Source organism: Bos javanicus, chromosome 19 (genome assembly GCF_032452875.1).
Source record: "Bos javanicus breed banteng chromosome 19, ARS-OSU_banteng_1.0, whole genome shotgun sequence".
Lineage (NCBI taxonomy): Eukaryota > Metazoa > Chordata > Mammalia > Artiodactyla > Bovidae > Bos > Bos javanicus.
The window spans coordinates 46,163,914-46,185,048 of NC_083886.1; the positions used below are offsets into that span (position 1 = coordinate 46,163,914).

The following is a 21,135-nucleotide window of genomic DNA, read 5'->3' on the forward strand; positions in this document are numbered from 1 at the left end:
GGGTCCAAGTTTCTTGTCTGTGAAAAACGGGAGTAGTGCCCACCTTCTAGACTTGTGGAGAAGATGACAGTAAGTAATTGAGTAATTGTGGAGGGCTGCTGCGGAGAATGAAAGGGACTCTGTGTGGGGAAAAGCTTCAGGCCAAGAAGGGCTAAGGCCTGACAGAGCAGTCAGATGTCATTGGTCAGGACCAATGCTCCGCACATCACAATCCACCGCCTTTCATGAGGCCTCGATCTACCAACGACCACGGGCCACCCAGAATCCTGAGCGAGTAAAGGCGGCCAGGAGCCAGCCAACCTGGCTTCTTGCAGAAGGGCACTCCAAGAAAATCCTATGCATTTGGGCTTCCAGTGGGTCGCAGCCGCAGGCCTCAAGGCCTCTTACTTAGCTGAGAATGGTAACGGTCCTTAACGGCAGCCAATAACGGCTCAGAGCCGGCAGAGGTCAAATCTAGGATTTTGGAGCCCACGCCCAAAACCCTAAACTGCATCGAACTACAACTCCCAGCATGCGAAGCGACCGCCCGGGTGGCGGAGCGTGGGCCTCGACAACCCCGGGCCCTTCTTTCCTCCCGCGCGGCCGAGCTCCCAGAACTTCCGGATAGTGCTGGCTCCCCACCCACGACTGCCTCCTCTCTAGATTTCTGGGTATTGTAGTCCATCTTGTTCCGGTTTCCCGGGAATAACCTGCTCCTAGCTACGGCTACTTTCGCCACAAAAACTACAAAACCCAGAATATCGCGCAAGTTCCCCTTGTCCAATAGGAGCCCCCCATGTAGCGAGGCGCGGAGGCCGGCTCTCGCAACTCAAGATGGCGGACGAGAGTGATACAGCAGTGAAGCCGCCGGCACCTCCGCTGCCGCAGATGATGGAAGGGAATGGAAACGGCCATGAGCACTGCAGCGATTGCGAGAACGAGGAGGACAACAGCTACAACCGGGGGTAATGAGATCCTCGGAGTCCAATTCCCATCCAGTCCGCCACAACCTGGGTCTCTGGGGTGCGGGGAAGTCACCGGGAGCTTAGTGTAGCCCTACCCCCACATTCCTATTGGCTGAGATGTTGGTATCCTGTCTGGCGATTGGTTGCTGTCTTTGTCATTTATCGGGGGTGGGTGCTCAGTTTGTTAAGGCCCAGAGACATTCAATACTTTTATTATATAAAAGTTCTGTGTAATGTTCCCGTCTTGTGGCTCATGCGCTTCCGGGGAAAAGAACATGTTGGACGATGGCCTTCGATGGCACAACACAGGTCAACCTAACAGTACAGTTCAAAAGGAATGTTACTTACAGTGGTGGTGTGTGAACAACGTGATTAGCAGTAAACGAATAATAAAACGTTTCACTGCAGTTCACCTTCAAGGAGGAAATTCATCAGGCTATACCAACCGTAATTATGTTGTAAAAATATCACTACCAGAGAATCCCAAGATATAAACTCACCTTATAAACCCTATGTAATTACTGTATGATAATATTTTGATGTATATGGTGTCCGCTGCTCCAAATGATCCATAAGTTTCCCGAGCAATATACAATTAGGTCTTTCAGTATCTTTGCTCTATTAACTTTGCGAAGTAGCTTCGAACTTCAAGAAATTGAGTGATGGTGCTTCCTTGGACAGTTGGGAAGTGGTTTAATACTTCGTCTCCTGTACTTTAGGGTCTTGCTTCCGATTAACTATTCCTCGGGTAGAAGGAGCGCGTCAAACGTTTTGAGTGTTGAGCTTCCAAATTTAAGCCACACCCGATCATTTCTTTTTCCTCACATTGTTACAGTGGCTGGCGCAGAGGCTCACTCTCCTTATCTATATGTATGTTTCCTAACGGAAAGTCATGAGAGACTCTTGGATGTAAAACTTTGGCTGAGCCTTTGATGGTCTGATTTTCGTAGCCATCTTGTCCTTTTCTGAATCAATCGGTTGGTGGTAGCCCTGGAGGTAAAAGTGGAAGGTTGAGGTCTTTGGATAAACTTTAAAGAGAGATTCTGTTACCTTGAGGTGATAGGAGAACAAAGGATTATTTAAATGGCTTATAAGTGGCTTGTGATGAATGCTTAGGTTAAAAGATCTAGCTTTATGTTCTTCAGATAGCTTTAAAACCACAAGAAGATGTAGGGGAAAAGGAAGCTTGTCAGATTTGGTTTTTATAGGACTGTGTTCTTTTGCACACAGATCTAATGTAATAAAAACCTCTAGATTCCTGAGAAAGGAAGAACTGAAAAAGAGGAACTAGGAACAGGAAGGAGGGAAAGTGGCCCTTCTGAATAGAGACCCCAACCACATGTGAGCATTGTTAAATTCGAGATTCGTTTCAGAAGTGAAAGTACCACTTCATCTTTGCTGTGTGTGTAGTTGCTTTTAGTTTTCAATGCTAAACTGTTGCCCTGACCAGTGTCTGTAGCTTGTTAGTTGGTTTTGTTGCCTATAATCTATGAATCACTTTGCAGGACTGTTTGGCAAAAAGTTCTGTGTTTTATTTAGAGTACAACAAAGTAGTAACCTTAAAAAACTCTTTGGAAGTGCATGGTTATGGGCTAGGTGAACAAATTAAGTTGATTAGTATCCCAAATCTAGAGATCTGTGTGAGTGAGCTTGGAGGTCCAGGTGAGAAACAGAGGACCCAGCCTGAAGGGCAGAGTCTAGTTCTGGCACTTGGAATCTGAATAGACTTGACATTTTCTCCATTAATTGTCAGAGGAAATGATTTTGGGGAGAAGCTATGTAGTACAATGGGAAAAGCATAGACTTTGGAAGCATTCAAAGCTGTGTTCAAAGCCTGGTTTTGACACTTAATAGTCCTGTGTCCTTGGGAAAGTTACTTAACCTCCAGTTGTTGAGACTACATGAGGTAACATCTGAAGCAGCCTTCCCCCTTCTATTTCTTCAGATCTGCCCTGTCTTCCCCCCAACCCCCTCCCCCTTACCCCATCACATACTGTATTTTTTGTAGCTTTTATCATGACAGTAGTTAAGTAACATTTGTATCCAGTCCTTGTCTTACCTGACCATGAAGAGTTTCAGAACAGGAATCCTGTCTGAGATAGCTGGCAGTTAGTGCTGCCGTCTATGGGGTCACACAGAGTCGGACACGACTGAAGCGACTTAGCAGCAGCAGCAGTGTGTATTCATGAGTATTTGCTGGATGAATGAATGACATGTTAAAAATTTGTAGCCTAGTGTTAGTGCAGCTTCCTTTCTCCTCACTGAGGAGAAAGATATCAGATTTTTCTCACATGTACACTTAATTTTCCCCAAGTAAGTCTCATAAGCCTTACTATGCTGCTGCTGCTAAGTCACTTCAGTCATGTCCGACTCTGGGCGACCCCATAGACGGCAGCCCACCAGGCTCCCCCGTCCCTGGGATTCTCCAGGCAAGAACACTGGAGTGGGTTGCCATTTCCTTCTCCAATGCATGAAAGCGAAAAGTGAAAGTGAAGTCGCTCAGTCGTGTCCGACTCTTAGGGACCCCATGGACTGCAGCCTACCAGGCTCCTCTGCCCATGGGATTTTCCAGGCAAGAGTACTGCAGTGGGGTGCCATTGCCTTCTCCTATAGTTACTGTGGAATACCCACAGAAATCAAGGATCCAACAGTTTTGTCAGGGAAGTTTTCCACGGTTTTTTGGCTTCTTGAAATGTTGCTTGTCTTTACTTAATATTATTTTAAATGTGTTCAAAGTGGTCGAAGAATCAAAATATCTCCTTTTGATGCTAACAGTTCTAACAGACAATATGCAATAAAAGTTAAAGTGAAAGTGAAGTTGCTCAGTCTTGTCCGACTCTTCGAGACCCCATGGACTGCAGCTTACCAGGCTCCTCAGTCCATGGGATTTTCCAGGCAAGAGTACTGGAGTGGGGTGCCATCGCCTGCTCCACCGCAGTAAAAGTTAATGATAGTTCAAAACAAACCCTTGTTCCTTGGGCCTTTCTTTCAGGATGGGCTCAAGATGGGCTCAGTGCTTTACACTGATGAAATGAGCTGCGTTCATGCACTGGAACAATAGGAAGTGCATTGGTGCTGGTTCTTACGTCCCTTTATGTATTTTAGTTCTTGATTTTTCTAGTCCTGAGTTTTTTTCTTCCAGAATTAAACATTTGGTGGGTATAAGTTTCATGTATACATAAAAGCACACACATGTTCACAAGCATACATCTATAGTATAGATGTGTGCATATGAGTGTGTGTGTATCTCTACAGTTTTTTAAAAAATCACTCAACTGAGGAAAGAAAGGAGGGTAGCATTCCCCCCAGCCCAGCCTCCCCAGTTACCTGGCATAAGTTACCTTGAGCAGTTAATTGAGTGGAGAGTCAGGCTAAAATAATCTTTATACTACATCATGATTCATCTATAGGATTTAATTTGCTTGCTTGTTTTTAGTGAGAGATTTATCGCTGAAGAATAAACCTTATCAGCTGGCAGTAGATGTTCATAGTGAGATAACGTTTTTTGGATGCTTTGGAATGGGAGAGAATTTTTACACTGTTTTGCTGTTAACATTCTGTTGGAATTTATTTTGCAATGTTGTTAATACCACTGAGATGCTGAGAAGTCATTGGTCAAGACTTTGATCAGGGATGTCTGTTTCCCATTCTGTTCTCTTACTCCATGGGGACAGGTTAAAATAGGTTCTTAAAAGTTTTTCTTCCTGATGATGCGATATTATTCCTTATGAAGAAACTTAAGAGAGAAGAAAGGTCTTTTTGAATGGAATTCCATAAAGCTATCCTTACTTGCTTCTGTTTTATTCTTCAGCTTTTCCAAGAGTGGCTCTTTCCACATTTATTTGATGGCTTATAGCTGTATCTGGTCCTTAGAAGAAAGAAATCTTTTTAGTTCCTTTTTCTTAATTTCTCCCTTCAGCTTTTGGTTCTTCAAAACTAGATCAAAGCAGAAATGAAAAGAGAAGCCTCATCACTGATATCAAATAAGTGTTCTAATTTTATTTCCCAATTAAGTGGCAATTAAAAAGAAACTAATCAAGAGCTGCTTCAAAGAGAAAAGACTGGAAAGCAGAAGAAATGAAAAGTAAATGAGAGCCTATTTCTGGGAGGCTGCTGCTCCTGGCAAAGCAGTTTTGCTGATTTTTCACATTGTTTAACTAATGTGCTCACTCTAAAATGTCCCAGCTTTACTAAGTCTGCCCTTAACCCTTTCCCTGCAGAGTCCATAAATTTGGGGACCACAGTTTCAGTAACTTTAGGAGGGTGCTGCTTCAGCTCTTCCTCTCTAACCTTTTGTCTGAAATCTCTGCCCTACAAGCCTCTCTTCCAGCTCCCCAAGGACAAGGCACTCTTGTGACAGTTGCATGTAAGGCCCATGAAGTATGGTGTTTTCTGTTAAGAGCACCAAAGCAAAAACAAAACTAATATTCTTTAACAGGGTCAGTACTTGCTGCAGATTTTTTTTCCTCTGCTGCTATCTGAGAGAGATAGCTAAGGAGGCTTCACTATTGTTAAGTGGTCAATAAATGTTGTCTATTGCTAATGTGACTGTGTGCGGAACCCTGTGCTAAAGCCCTTTACGTGGATTATCTCGTGTAGACTTAACTAATAAAGACTGATTTAGCTTTTGTAATGAGGCTTGGGATTTGCCAATCCACCTCTCCCTATGACACCCAGGAGGATCCATTCTGAACTTGCTGGATTTCTTTTCCTTACTTGCATTGACTCCTTCCTCTGACTCTGCAGCAGCGTGCTTTCTGTCTTTGAATGTGTTCAGTAACCCATGGACTTTCCCAAACTAGGGAACCAGTGGGTGATGGAGGTGGCTGGCTCCTTTAAATTGTCCTTGATAGACTGGTATCTTTTTCAGAGTTCATTCCAATGTGTGAAATTGCTGCCAGCATTGAGTCCCTACTCAGAAAATTACTGAAAATGGTCTCTGAACTGCATCTGATTTGACCTTGGAGTTGCCAGGTTACAGTCTAGCTCACCAAACCAACCCAGAGTATATAGAATTTACATTTCCATCTCATTCCCATTTCGAACTACTTAATGTATCAGGGCTCTTGTGACCCCTGAAAAAAGCAGCTTTCCTTCATGGCAGGATTGGCTGGTTCACCCCCAAAACTCTGGCTAACCCAGGGAGGGCAGAGAGTGGCAGTAAAAACAATCTTTGGTAATCCTTTCCCATCCTGCTGATCTTTTCACAGGCCTCCTGGGCATCTTGATGGCAGTAGTAAAAAGTTTTTATTTTTACGATCTCTTAGGACTCAAAGGCAGTTTTTTGTGAGTGACTGACGGTGGGAGCTTGCAAAGTTCGGGGGATGGCATTAAGTGATTCTGCAGCCTCAGTAGTTCAGGGATCGGCAGCTGTGCTGAGCCGCACCACGTGGTCTCACCTGTGCCCCTTGTGAACACCACCGCGCTCACCTGGGTTTGGGTCTTCTGGATACGCGACCAATAGGCTCTCTGGTGAATCACACCTCAGGAGTAAATTGATTTGCAGCAGGGGAGTTTCCTGGGAGTCCAGTGGTTAGGACTCAGCGGTTTCACAGCTGTGGCCCTGAGTATAATCCCTGGTAGGGGAACTAAGGTCCTGCAAGCTGCTGTGTGGCCAAAAAATAGAAAGAAAAAAAAATTGACTTGCAGAAGAATTTCCTGATGTCTACAAGTGGCATCAAAAGGATGTTTGGAGGCTAGTTATTTATTTAGTAAGTTTCTACGGAGATTTTGAATTTGAGCCTAAAAAATTAACTTCCAGCTTAATTCTACTTCTAGGAGGTGGAAAACAGGTAACCGAAAGTTGTGAGTTTCCTTTTCTGAACTCTTTTTTTTTTTTTCTTTTGATCTATAATCAAACCTAAACCCATGGTCTGTGTTTCAGACATTGGAACCATTGGAAATGGTTAAAATGGAGCTTTTTTGTTTTAACTTGTAGGAATAGAACAGGTCCTAAGGAGGGAGGAGACAATAAGAGAGTTGAAAATTGGATGAGAAATTTGATCATTTAAAATCTCAAACAGTGGCTCAAAAGAGCCCCGCATCGATACCACTCTCTTAGAACATTGGCGCAGCTGTCCTCTGGAAATATTGCTGAAGATGTTTTGTTGCCCCTCTTTTGGGCTGTAGCTTCTCAGGGTTTTATTTTGGTCTATTACGCCTGGAAAGCATCAGTCAAGCACGTATTTGGTGAACTCTCAGTTGTGTGCTCAGCATAACTAGGGATGCTGTGAGAAACAGCTGTGTAAGATGGGGTCCCTAGACTCAGGAAAATTTTTTTTATCTCATTAGGAAGCCAGGCAGCAACCCATTATTATATGTAAAGTATTAAATTGTACGGGAGATCATAACCATAAAAGAGACAGGCCTCAAGGAGCACGCGAGCTGGAGTATCCAGGGGAGGCTTCCTGGGTAAAACGCTGCTCACTCTCCTTGCCTTTAGTATCTGCTCATCTGTCACACAGAAATTTGTTTTAGGGCTTTTGAAGGTTCTCAGAGAAATTCTCACAGGGAATGAGACTTTAGTGTTTGGGAGTGGAGTGAGCCAGGTCCTTAGATTGGTGACTTGTCCCTGGGTTCCAGTCAGTTCGTTGATGCCTCACGTCCCTGGGCCTTGGTTTCCTCTTCTGTAAACAACAGGTTAAGCCAGATGGCCCTGAGAGCTCCTTCCAGCCCCGGTGGTTTAGCTTCCATGATAACAGCTTTCTGTCCCACAGCCCCGCGCCTTTGAGTGGACTTTGGCATCAGCAGGATTAAGAGGAGGCCCAAGTCGTGGACCCACCCTGCTCCTGTTTAGAGCTTCATTGCTGTTCTTGTCAGCTTGCCCTTCCCTCCCACCACGCTCACACTCTGATGCTGTGTTCTGCTTCTAGAAATAAGTACTGAGGTTCCTTTTCCATCTCCTCCCCCAGCCCTGACTTTCTTCCAGAGCATCCATAGGATTTCTTACTTGTTTGAACTTAGAATATTTTGACCTTCCTTTAAAAATGACATTTCATGATCGCTTTTCTTCCTTGTTCCTAGTTTTGTCATTCTGTTCATTCATCCCATACTTGCTAGGTTGGTCGTTAATGAGTTGGTCAGCTTTACTTTAGAATGTACATTCCAAAATTTTTATGTGAATTCTTGTCTCCTTTTCCATTGCAGGCAAACAGCCCCTTCTCCAAAAAAAAAAAAAAGAGCTGGCAAGTTTCACTAATTCTCTGCTTATTATTTTGGAACCAAATGAACCAAAGGTAGACTTTGATTTGCCATATTCCAAGGCACTGGCCCATCCCTTTGAAGTATGTTAGGGTGACTGACAGGTTTAGTAAGATCTCTGAGAGATTTTTTGTTTTCATTTGCAGAGTCCCAGCATGCCCAGGGATACCCACCCAGTGGGGATGGACTCAGGTCCCTTTAAAAATGAAGCCAAATTCTTTTGAGGAGGACCAGCCTTGCTTCCATGGGGTCCTTTGGTTTCGTTCTTCCTAAATCCGAATTGAGCCCATCCTTCTGTGAAATGGTGTTGGCTTCCTAAGAAGCTACCCTTAATATTTCCTAAGACCTACTCTCAAGGCCTCTGAGCTTGGTTTGGTTTCTTACGGATAATTAAAGTTATTATAATCACCTAGAAAGCTAACCCTCCTGGGCTCCTTGGAAGTCTCTTCTCTGAGTCATTTGTCTTCCTGTTTGACTTGTTAACTGAGAGACCGTGATGAGCTCATGATGTTCTTATGAAGGTGGCTCAGTACCTGGTCGCTCAGTGACTGACTTTTCTTTGAAACTTCCCTTTGTTCTTCAAGCGTCTCCTCTCCGTGTTCTTCATGTACAGGTTGAGACAGGATCGTTGCTCAGTAACTACATGTGCAGATTCAAGCCAATACAAGGAAAATGAAATGAGCTCTCCAATCTGAGTTTAGGTCTTGGAGTTTGCCAGACACTTGTATTAGTAACGCATAAAACAGAACGAGAGTTCAGCCCAAGGTCCTTCCTCAGAAATGGGGTCTGTGAAGAGATGGCTGCTTCCACTGAACCGCAAGAACAAAGGCAGGAAGGGAACTTTTTAGGGATTTCGCCCACATGAAAAGATGTCTACAGTTGGAGGAAGTAATTTCTTCTATTTTCCTTATGTGAAATTGTGTTTAGTAAGTGTCCAGCTGGTTAATATGCAGCAGTTCTTCACTTTAACCTTTTTGATGCTTTTTTCCCATAAAAAACAATTCTTACTGTAATTCACTTACAGGGACCAGAGAATTCCTCCCATAAGCTGAAATGAGTAGGGACTTATAAACTGTATCAGCAATGGAACCCTGCTTTGTCTCCTGCCATCAACCAGCTTTTAAACCTTATAATCCTGAGACTGAAGTGAGAATGTCTCTGGAATCAGCAAACCACAGTAGAGTTATCATAGACTGCAAACAGGCCTGTGCAAGATATCAAAGTTGAGATAATAAGAGAAAAACTTTTATCTTCAGTTTATAAATGGCTTCAAAGTTCCTGTTCTTTGCCATGGCCTTGGGGGTTCTGCTGAGCTTCTAGTTTTAGGGAGTTTGCCTTATTCCGCCCTCAGTGTTATCGGTTTTCCTTCTGTGTTGTGCCTTCTGGGTCCCACTGATATGATACCTAGGAAGTGCATTTGCATCTGCACTTCATGACCTTATGCTGGGAGTAAAGTAACCTCCAGCCTTGACGTGATCTCTCTGATTTCAGTCTTTCTGCACCAGGGGCCTGATGAGAGGCCTGGCCCCATGGGTGCAGGCACACTTACTCCAGAGCAGGGGTGGTGAGGGTGGATGAGCTAGATGGGGACTGAATGTGAGGGGCCAAGGGGAAAGCTGGGTCAGATACCTTCTAGAGTTAGAAGCTGCCGTCACCGTAGACTTTCAAGCATGGGAGGGGCACGTGGAAAGCCATTTTCACATTGGCGAGTCCCACTGCCATGCAGAGTTTAGGATAAGGCAGAGCAGTTGTGAGTCAAGGAGATCCAGGAAAGGCTGGGGATTCCTTTAGTCCAAGTGTAAGGTCATGAAGTGTGGATGGGAGTGCTTCCAGCCAGGACTGCTGCTGCTGCTGCTAAGTTGCTTCAGTCATGTCTCACTCTGTGCGACCCCATAGATGGCAGCCCGCCAGGCTCCGCCATCCTTGGGATTCTCCAGGCAAGAACACTGGAGTGGGTTGCCATTTCTTTCTCCAATGCATGAAAGTGAAAAGTGAAAGTGAAGTCGCTCAGTCGTGTCCGACTCTTTGCGACCCCATGGACTGCAGCCCACCAGGCTCCTCCACCCATGGGATTTTCCAGGCAAGAGTACTGGAGTGGGGTGCCATTGCCTTGTCCGCCAGCCAGGACAAGGAAGACAGTAATCTGAAGACATTCTGCAACAGGAAATGGCAGCACATTGCCTGCTCCCTACCTCACATACTAGGAGATGAGAGTTAATATTCATAACAACTTGCAGGCACTTTAAGACCATGAAGCCTTTCTGAATTATAAAATAAAGCTTAAATAGTACTTACCACAATGGTATGTAAAATGTATTTTATACTATTTTAATTCTTTGAAAATTGGTTATCTAGCCTATACAGCAAAAACAATACCCTGCACTTAGCTGATCTGCAGATTAGGGTTTACTGTACCCTTTGATTGGACTCCTAATTTTGACTTTCTTGAAAAAAAAAAAATTCTTTTTTTTGGCTGTGCTGGGTCTTCGTTGCTGTTCGGACTTTTCTCTAGCAAGCGGGGGCTTGCTCTATAGACATGGTGTGCCGGCTTCTCATTGCAGTGACTTCTCTTGTTGCAGAGCACGGGCTCTAGAGTACCGGGACTTCAGTGTTTGCAGCAGGTGGGCTCAATAGTTGTGGCTCCTGAGACTCCAGAGCACAGGCTCAGTAGTTGTGGTGCACGGGCTTTGTTGCTCCAAGGCATGTGGGATCTTCCTGGACCAGGGATTGAATCTGTCTCTCTTGCATTGGCAGGTGGACTCATTACCACTGAGCCACCAGAGAAGGCCTTTTTTTTACCTTATTTAATGGAACATTTCCAGAGAGAATGGCAGCGTGAGAGTCCGGCATTACTCCCAGTCTGACAATGCCAAAATCACTGAAAACATGGCAGGAACTTAACTTTGATGGTGATTAGGAAAAGCAGGCTTCAAAGTGAACCTTAAAATTCATCAGTAAAATGAAGGAAACCCAGAATCAAAACTAATATCCGAAACTCAACAAGAATTGGGAGAAAGCATTTGGGAGCGAATAAATGAAAAAAATGTTAGCAAAACACAGTGTAATATGTGATTTGTGTCTCAGTAGAAGTGTGGAGAGAGGATACAGAGAACAATTTTTTAAAAGCCTGTAGAAAACGATTAAATATGGCTAAGAAGTTGTTTTTGCTTCCTTCATTGGGTGAGTCATGCAGAAGGAAAGCAGCAGGAGGAAATCCCCGTTGCTGTGGTTCACACGCACACATGTTGCCTGTGAATCTCTTCTGAGCAGGGCTGGCTGGGTGTTCATTGTTGATGTTTTCCCAAGATTCCTAGCGCTGGGTTTTGCCGGCTGACAGTTGTCCTCTATCCTACAGGCCTGATTTAGGCATTTCTCATGATCGCTTGACTATTTTAGACACAGATCACAGCAACATTAAGCTACCCTTTTCCTTGCTCCTTCCTCCCTTCCAGAGCCGCCTTGTATCTTAGGTTCAGCTGGGGCAGCTCAGAGAACCCAGTGCAGTGGGATGGGGGAAGTGGAAGCGAGGAAGAGTTTCCAAAAGATCACTTTGGGCTGTCATCCCTTTAAATTTTGGACTCTAAGGAAGAGTTGGTAACGTGAATGCCCTGTTAATAATTACATTTACCTCTGATGCGAGCACCCTGGCAATCTAAAGGAAAGGAACCACTGGAATTCCCCGGTGGTCCAGGAGTCAGGAGTACACTGTCTCACTGCTGAGGGCCCAGGTTCCATTCTTGGTCACGGAGCTAGGATCCTTCAAGCCAATTGGCGCAGCCAAAAACTAAAGAAAATAAACCACATAAAATAGAAGCAAGAACAGAAGAAGTCCTTTCAAACAAATAGGCTGTTCCTTGCACATGGCTCCCTCCCTGGGCACTCTCCCTCCTTGCTGGGAGTGGAGAGGAGAGCTGTGTCCGTTGGCATTCTCCAAATGCCCCTTCTGGGGCCTGGATTCTCTGGTCTGCTTCTGAAGCCCACAGGCTTGATTAAGAAAGGTCTGGTTCCACAGAAAGCTCTTTGTCAGTGCAGCTCAAAACAGATGATTTTTTAAAAAGCCTGCATCAGTATTTACTTTGTCTTACAGTGGTTTGAGTCCAGCCAATGACACTGGAGCCAAAAAGAAGAAAAAGAAACAAAAAAAGAAGAAAGAGAAAGGCAGCGAGACAGATTCAGCCCAGGATCAGCCTGTGAAGGTAACAAGGAGGCTCTGTTTTCTTGGGCCTGAGAGTTGCTCTTTCAGAAGAGAGTGCGTTGGGATAAATGCATGGGAACAATGTAATAGATTGCCAGTCTCCACTGGTATTACTTCAAGATGGAGGGGTAGGCTCCCCCTGCTGCCCTAGACCTAGGTGATGAAGCTGCTGTCCTACCCTGAGAGGCACAGCAGATGCGACATTGACCCCCGAGCATAGCGCCCCCTCAGAATTTACAGGTGCACAGCTGCAGGTGGTGCTGTGCTAGGTGCTGGAGAGTAATTCCCTTATGACAGCCCCTGCGGCCTAGAGTAGTGGTTCCTGGCCTTTTCAGTCCCCACCACTATGAAAATGAAGGTCTGTTCCTTTTAAGGCAGACCTTTATGTTTCTCAAGCATTCTCTTGATGCCATAGTCACAGTACTGAGAACTAAGACCCCCACAGAGCCCATTTCTGAGTTCCATAGGTGAGAACCACTGGCCTAAAGCTTATGTCTAAGGCTGACATGCGGACACGAAACACAGAAGTGTGGGTAAAGATTGTTTTGTTTTGTAAATAAAATAACATTAAGAAAAGAAAACCTTTTAGGTTTTCCCTGGTGGTCCAATGGTTAAGACTCTGAGCTCCTAATGCAGGAGGTTTGATCCCTGGTCAGGAACTAAGATCCCATATGCCACACACAGTCTGGTCTTAAGACCTTAAATAAAGAAATAAAGATTAACGTTTCTTAAAAAGAAAAGAAAACCTTTTATTTCAGATAAGTGCTATCCTCTTCAAACCAGGCCCTGGAGGAAGCTCAAAACAGATCCATAATTCCTTTTAGTATTAACTTCAGTTTACAAGCCTCACAAAAAATCTAGTCTCATCAGTATACCCACCTTTGCTTTATGCCTCAAAAGTTATACTCCACCTCAAATCTTCTACCTTATTGAAATACAGCTTCAAGCAGTTTTTTTAATATTTTCAATACCAAACCCACTATGAAAAAAAAGAAGTCACCATTGTTGACTACAATGTTGGCTAGCTAGGTTCTTGCCAGGCACATCGTTTAAATTAACGAGGTGCCTTCAACTTCTCTACAAGGTAGGTGGTTGTCTTCCCATTTTAAAGATGTGAGGAAGTGGTTTACCCAGGTCTTTCAGTCAGGAATCCAAGCCCAAGCCCTACTTCTGTTTCAGGGATTCTTGTTTGTTTCTTTCTCTGGGAGTGGGTGTTTGGATGGTGGGGGTTTGAACTCAAACCTTTATCAAACTGGTTCACTTCAAAATGAGAAAATCCCAGCAAAACACCGTTTACATAGCCCTTCTGTTTTTCTCTTTATGAGAATGATGCCATACGTTATAAGGAGTGTAGGGAAAAACCTAGCAACAGGAACAAAATGAAAATCACTTAAGAGTTCTGCCTCCCAGGAATGAGCAATATAAATATATGGGTTTATAGTCTCCCTTTCCTTTACAATTTAAATGAAAAAAGGAAGTAGTAAAGTATTAGAGGAACCTAAAGATATTTGTAGAATCTGAAACTGGACATAAGATCCAGAAGCCATAAAAGAAAAAGTGACAACTATCAAACTTCTCTGAAAAAGTCAAAAGATAACAAAGTGGGCGATTATTTGCACTACATAAGTCAGTTTAAACTAATGAAATAAGCAGGCCATTCACAAAGAAAAAGGTTTTTATATGTAAAGATGGTTCAACTTACAATGAAAATTAAAGCAACTATTTTCCCCCCCTAGATTAGCAGAGTTTAAGATTTGGTAAATCTAATGATGAGAGTCTTGAGAAACATACTCTCATATACTGTTCATTGTTTTCTTAATTGATACTCTCTTCTTAAAGAGTAAATTGATAATATATGTAATCTCAAATGTGCATCCCCTTTGATCCAGCAATCTTCCTTTCTTAAACTTTATCCTGCAGAAGGACCTATTCAGTGAGCAAAAAATAGATGCAGAAGAAAGTTCATTATAGCACTGTCTGTAAAACTGAAGACCAGGATCACCAAATGCCCAGTGGGAGAAGGTTGGCCAGATACATTGTGGTCTGTGCTCATAGGGGAATCAGTTGTTGAATGGGCAGGTCCACGTGACCCCCTGGAATGGCCTGTAAGATTCAGTATTTAAAGAAGAACAGTCAGTAAAATAATACTCTGCCATTCAATTTGAGTTTTTGAAAATCGTGTGTGTGTTTGGAACTTGTATGCAGAAAAGTCTGAGATTATATTTTCCTTTTCCCACCCCACCTCCCAAATTTAAGACTGCTGATGACAAGGGTTATATTTGAGGGACAGGACTGTTGGGTTTTTACCTTCTGTGTGTATTTACATTGCCGCATGTTTGAAATTTTACACTAAGCCAGGTTTTGCCGTCAAACATCATAAGACTAAGAAGAGGAGAAACCCTGTAGGAAGCACCCACCCACCACACGGCTCATCATCAATCACTCTTTCCAGTTGTCCTACAGCAGTTGACCTCTGAGAAGCCACACCCCTTCTTTGAGTTGTACTCCCTTAACTCCTGAACGTGAATGAATCAAAAATGCTTATTAACATAATGAGCCTTTTCTCTCCCCAACTTTGTCTTGTTCAGATGAACTCTTTGCCAGCAGAGAGGATCCAGGAAATACAGAAGGCTATTGAACTTTTTTCAGTGGGTCAGGGACCTGCGAAAACCATGGAAGAGGCTAGCAAACGAAGCTACCAGTTCTGGGACACACAGCCTGTCCCCAAATTGGGTATGTATGTGCCTTCTTCCCGAGGAGAGGGCACGGGAGCGCCTGAGCCACGCTAAGGGTTCCACTCGGGATTTGTGGGGAAGGACAAGAGAGTCCTATTGTTCCTTGGTGGCCATTTTTAGAGGGTAGTCTTTACAGTGCGATTCAGAAAAGACTGTTGTTCAGGGACTTTATCATTTCACAGTAGCCCATATGGAGGATAAACAATGGTCCTTTTAGTCCATCATCATCCAGTATAAATCTGCAAAGAAAGACTGCCTTGGCACATGATGAGTGGGGATGTGCGCCCATGTATGTATTGCTTCACACAGATTTTATAGAGACTGTCTTGTATATCTGGGCAGGTGTTTAATCCAGAATGGGCCAGTCCCCCACCTCCTCCCTTGCCTTTCAGACAGTGTGTGCTGTGCTGACTGAATGCAAAATGACTTGACATTTTGATTAACGGTTATGGCTTAACACCTGGACTACTATATACAGGTTTGGTTGGCACCTCTTCAAAAAGCTATGATGAACTCTCAGAAGGGTGGGACGGGCAGAAAATAAGTGCATTCCAGAAGGGACTGGTTGTAGCAGGTTAGAGATGCCTGCTGACACCCAGCCACAGCTCGCCTCCATGGTGACTGCAGATGGCATTATTGCCAGGAAGTTTCTGTAGTGGTTGCGTCATGATTCTGGACCCATCGGTAGCCCAATTTCTATTTTCTGTGTGACTGGAAAAGTAGGTATGTTAAAAAAAAAAAAGTATGTGTGAACCACAAACGTAGGTGACCTTCAGGCTGTCCGTGTTAAGACACGGTGAGAGCTGACTGTGTGTGGTGGGGAGGAGGGCCAAGGGCACAGCGGAAGGCTGGTAAGGGGAGGGGGCATCTGTGCCCAAGGAGAGTCGTCTACTCCAGAGCGTGCCCCTCCAAACAGCAGGGTGGGCGGGCATTGCTGAACAGCTGGTAGACACGCAGACGCTCAAGCCCCGGGCCTGCAGAATCAGAACCTGCAGGGGCTTTGCGTCCACTTTGAAAGTTTGAGAAGCTCTGCTCTGAAGCACATGGTTTGCAGGCAGCTTAGTCACAGTCCAGAAACAGGCTGAGATGTGTCCCTATGGGGTGGAGAGCAAAGCAGTGCCCAGGTCGTTATGGGTGGTGAACGGGCAGCAGGCACTGTTCTATTGAAGTCTATTGACTAGAACCCTGCCCTGACCCATCCACCAGGTCTGTCGGGCTGCCCAGGCCATCCAGGTTCCAGGCCACTGGCTAAGCCCTCCAGCAAGGCTTTGGATCACATGGACATGAATCTGAGCAAACTCTGGGAGATAGTGAAGGACAGGGATGCCTGGCATGCTACAGTCCATGGGGTCACAGAGTCAGACGCAACTGAGCGACCGAACAATAAATGCTGTTAGTCGGGCATTACTAGTAACGGGTCCCAGTGACCACTCCCCCAGGAAGAATCAAGAGCTACATGCTCCACCTCTAAGTGGATTACATAGAGAGACATTCAGAGGAAGCTGACATGCATCTTTACTGGGTTTTGTGGGGTTTTTTTTAATATTTATTATTTATCTGTTTGTTTATTTGACTGGTCTGGGTCTTAGTTGTGGCATGTGGGATCTTTAGTTCCGGTGTTTGAACTCTCCTGAGTTGCCTCATGTGGGATCTTAATTCCCCAACCAAGGATCAAACCTGGGACCCCTGCACTGGGAGCGTGGAGTCTTAGCCACTGGACTAACAGGGAAGCCTCCACCTTTGCTGTGTTCAGATGGAGTTTTGGTTTGATTTGATTTTTCATTAAGAATTTGCAAACGGGTGACTTCATTCTTCACAGACATGGCACCTGGTCAGGAGGCAGGTTAGCATAATGGAGTTCGCTTCTCTCTTGCTTCAGCTCATTTGCTCTTTGTTGTTTGCCAAAGTTTCTCCACCTGTAAATTAGAGGGCGCTCCAGTTTTATTCTCAGAAAGCTTATGAAAAAGCCACAGTACTCACCGGGACCTGGATGATCTCGGAAAGGGGAAATGAGGCTCAGTTTTTTTTTTTTTTTACTATTTATTTATTTATTTGGCTGCATTGGGTCTTAGCTGAGGCATGCATGATCTCTGACCTTCGTGGTGGGATATGGGATCCAGCTCCCCAACCAGGGACTGAACGCCGGCCCCCTACACGGGGAGTGTGAGTCCTAGCCACTGGACCGCCAGGGAAGTCCTGGCTCAGTTTTGTTTCCTCACCCCATGCCTGTGGCAGCATGGAGTGTGGGACTTTTTGGAAGAGGGATCACTGCGAGTGTCTGGCCAGTCTGCCTTTCAGGTCAGTCAAGTCCAAATAAAGGATTCCTCCTCTGTGTCTGAGTTAGCCGATAGAAAGTACTGCATCACAGGCATCGGGTGGTCCACGTGGCTGAGGTGTCACCCTAGTTCTGCTTCTGAGTGTCCTTTGGGTGGTGTCATTTATAGCTTCTTGCTTTCATTTTTTCCACTTAAATGAGGGCTAGTAATTTTGAATCTCAAGCATATCAAATGTCCTGTGTTTGCCGCACTGCCCGACTTGTGGGGAGAGTTAGAATTAGATTGTATTCCACTCAAGAGACCTAGGGGCTTCCCTCATGGCTCAGACGGTAATGATTCTGGCTGTAATGCAGGATACCCAGGTGTGATCCCTGGGTTGGAAAGATCCCCTGGAGAAGGGAATGGCTACGCACTCCTGTCTTCTTGCCTGGAGAACTGCATGGACAGAGAAGCTTGGCAGGCCCATGGGGTCTCAGAGGACTCAGGCACGACTGAGCAACTAACACTTTCAAGAGACCCAGAATTCTTTAAAGTCATCCTCCTAATTTCAAGTAGACAATCATCCTAAGTTCACCATTGAAAGGCTTCTAAACAGCCAGTGTTTTCAGCTGTATAATAGTTCTCTTGTGTGCCCAAATCAGCTTCTCATCCCCTTTTTCAGACTGTGTCATTCTTCTTTTTAAAAGTCACTCCTTTTCCCACACTAACGGAAGGATGAGGAATCCTTTTTCTTTGCCTGGCCTTAGTGGGTTGGAATCTGGCCACAGATTAGTTTAGAAAGTAACTCTACCAAAGAAAGGGAGAGCGCCGACTTGGGCTTGGTTGCCCTGGGCCCTGAAAAAGAGGTTTCCTCACTCTGTCCTTCCCTTGTCCTGCTTGCTTGGCTTAAGGTCTCCCAGATCTCGCATTCTTTTCTCCCAAGTCCTTCACAGTTGCCCTGCGGCGCTTACTTTTGGATCTTGAGTATTAGAAGGCAAAGAGAGAGTTTAGGGGTAGAGTGTGCAGAAAGGAACCATTGAAAGCCCAGGTTTGTCTTTCAAAGTTCCCAGTGTCCTCCACAGCCGGTTCATGGAAGCCCGGAGACAATTGGCTGCATTTCTGCCCCCTGAGAAGCAGCCCCCACCTCCTTGGCCAGAGGTGCTCGTGAGCCAGTAGAAGGTGGCGGGCAGGACCCCTGGGCCGCTCTCAACATTGCCGGCACCCCAGACTGCGAGTCTGTTCTGAGTGGCTGCTTCTTTCTCAGTGTTTCCTCTCACTCTGCTTTGTCAGCTTTGTCTTGCAGATGGTAAATAGCCTTGAGATAACCTATGAGATGAAGAAGGCAATGACACCCCACTCCAGTACTCTTGCCTGGAAAATCCTCTGGACGGAGGAGCCTGGTAGGCTGCAGTCCATGGGGTCGCTGAGGGTCGGACACGACTGAACGACTTCACTTTCACTTTTCACTTTCATGCATTGGAGAAGGAAATGGCAACCCACTCCAGTGTTCTTGCCTGGAGAATCCCAGGGACGGGGGAGCCTGGTGGGCTGCCGTCTATGGGGTCGCACAGAGTTCGACATGACTGAAGTGACTTAGCAGCAGCAGCAACCTATGAGAACAAGTTTGTCAACACACAGATCAAGACTTACCAGTTGAATATTTTGTATACAAATTCACTCAGTTGACAAGCACTTATTGAGTGCTCTTTGTACAATTCAGACCTCAGGATGTCACTGCTCCCTACCATCCCCCTTAAAGACCCATTCAGGATGTCCCACAGCCCTTAGGATAAAGTCCAGCCTCTCGCAGCTTGCAGGGTCCTCCACGATTGGCCCCCGCTCTTCTCTTCAGCCTTGTCTCCTAGTTTCTTTCCCCTCCTTTCATCTCCAGGTCTTGACTCTGTTCTTCCGCAGTGTACCCACCTTCCCTGCCCCACCCAGTCTACCCCTGCCTAATTCCTAATTATCCTTGAAATCACATCTTTTTTTTCTTTTTATGCAGGATCTTAGTTCCCTGACCAGGGATCGAACCTGTGCCCACTGCAGTGGAAGCACGGAATCTTAACCACTGGACCGCCAGGAACATCCCTGAGGTCACATCTTTAGATGTTTCTTCTAAGAGGTCTTTTCTCCATCTCCTCCTCATCCCCCCATACTTCATTATTGCGGACTTTCATTATGCTGAGTGGCAAGTGCCTGCTTGCTTCGTCTCTTTGGGCCCCATGATGACAAGGACCTGCATCCATGTCATTCACCAGCTCCTGCCCCAGAGCTGGCGCTGTCTAGGATTCTGAGAACAGATGGTGAAGGTGCAAATGGCAGTGCCTGGTGTGGGCAGGACCTGGTAGCCAGCCTGAATGAAATGATTTGGCCTTGAGACTATTGTCATCTGGTGAGGAGGATCACTTGTATCTTGTCTGTGAGAGCATCTTGGGGAAAAATGATAAAGGGTTCTGAAGTTTAAATAAAAGGGGGTATAAACTCAAAACAAGATAGGGAAAATAGATTAGCACCTACTCAAGACTAGAGTAGGGATCCGTGGTGTTTCCCAGGGGTCTGGCCCTTGGCTTATAAGGCTCAAAAAATTATACATGGCAAGGAAATGAAAGTGGATTGACTTCTAGTCAATTAATTCACAAGGACTACTTTATAAATTAATCAAAAGGCCAGTTTCTAAACTAGGGGAGAAAAATATAGCCTTTCTCCCAAGGAAACCTTCACTTGAGAGCAGCTTATAAATAGGAGTCAACCGGATTCTTCCTTTCTGTGACCCCAGTGTTGCCTGTTTGCAGTCTTTGACCCTTAGCACATTGGTTATGACTTGTTTCTTGACTGTTTCCCCAGAAGATGGTATGTCTTGTGAGGCCAGGGACATTTTCCCAGCCCTGTCCTGGTGCATGATGTCCAGCCGGTGTTCAGTAAATGTGCTGGGCGAGAGTTAGATGGTCAGTCCTCATGGTGTTTTCCTTGGCTCATGGCCAGATGCAACCATTTCCACTACACCTGCCCCACTGATCCATCCCTGGTAGGGTCCACAGTTGCCTGTTACACATTAGAACAGTGTGTTTGGGTCAGGAGTCTGACCATCAGTAACAGCTTGAGCTGAATGACAAGAATGTGCAGAGCCCTGTGCTGGGAGCCATGGACTCAGTGGGTCCTCTGTAAAGGCTCCTTACTTATTTTTTTAAAATTTTTGTTGTCTTCTCTTTGTTTTTGTTTGTAATTGGAGAATAATTGCTTTACAGTGTTGTGTTGGTTTCTGCCATGCAACAGCTCGAACCAGCCGTTAGCACTGTATCTATCTCCTCCCTCTTGAGCCTCCCTCCCCCACCCCTGTCTGCCCCTCTAGGCCATCACGGAGCTCCGAGCAGGGCTCCCTGTGCTGTGCAGCAGCCTCCCACTAGCTCACTGGCTGCTTTACGCATGGTGGTGTATGTATGTCAGTGTTGCTCTCTCTCTTCAAAGACTCCATTTTTTTTTTCCAAAATTTTATGTATTTATTGCTATGCTGAGTCTTCGTTGCTGCACAAGGTCTTTCTTTAGTTGCAGTGAGCCAGGGCTCCTTCCTAGGTGTGGTGCGCAGGCTTCTCATCGCAGCGGCTCCTCTTGTTGCAGAGCACGGGCTCAGTAGTTGTGCCGCACAGGCTTAGTTGCTCCACAGCATGTGGAATCTGCCCGGACCAGCGATGGGACACATGTTCCCTGCATTGGCGGGTGAACTCTTAACCACTGGACCACCAGGGAAGTCCCGAAGACTCCGTGTTTAAAGTGTACTAAACATTCCCTCTTCTGAGTTGTGAGCATGA

General features: G+C 45.4%; 1 protein-coding gene across 1 annotated transcript in view; it reads left to right on the forward strand.

Annotated features, from left to right (window-relative positions):
- The first annotated feature begins 265 nt into the window (after positions 1–265).
- Positions 266–21,135, forward strand: part of NMT1 (N-myristoyltransferase 1) — a 34,215-nt gene continuing 13,345 nt past the window's right edge. The window contains exons 1-3 of the mRNA XM_061392137.1: positions 266–944; positions 12,232–12,340; positions 14,928–15,072. Of these exons, the coding sequence (XP_061248121.1) occupies positions 814–944; positions 12,232–12,340; positions 14,928–15,072 (385 nt within the window). The 5' untranslated portion in view covers positions 266–813. The remainder of the gene's footprint in view (positions 945–12,231; positions 12,341–14,927; positions 15,073–21,135) is intronic.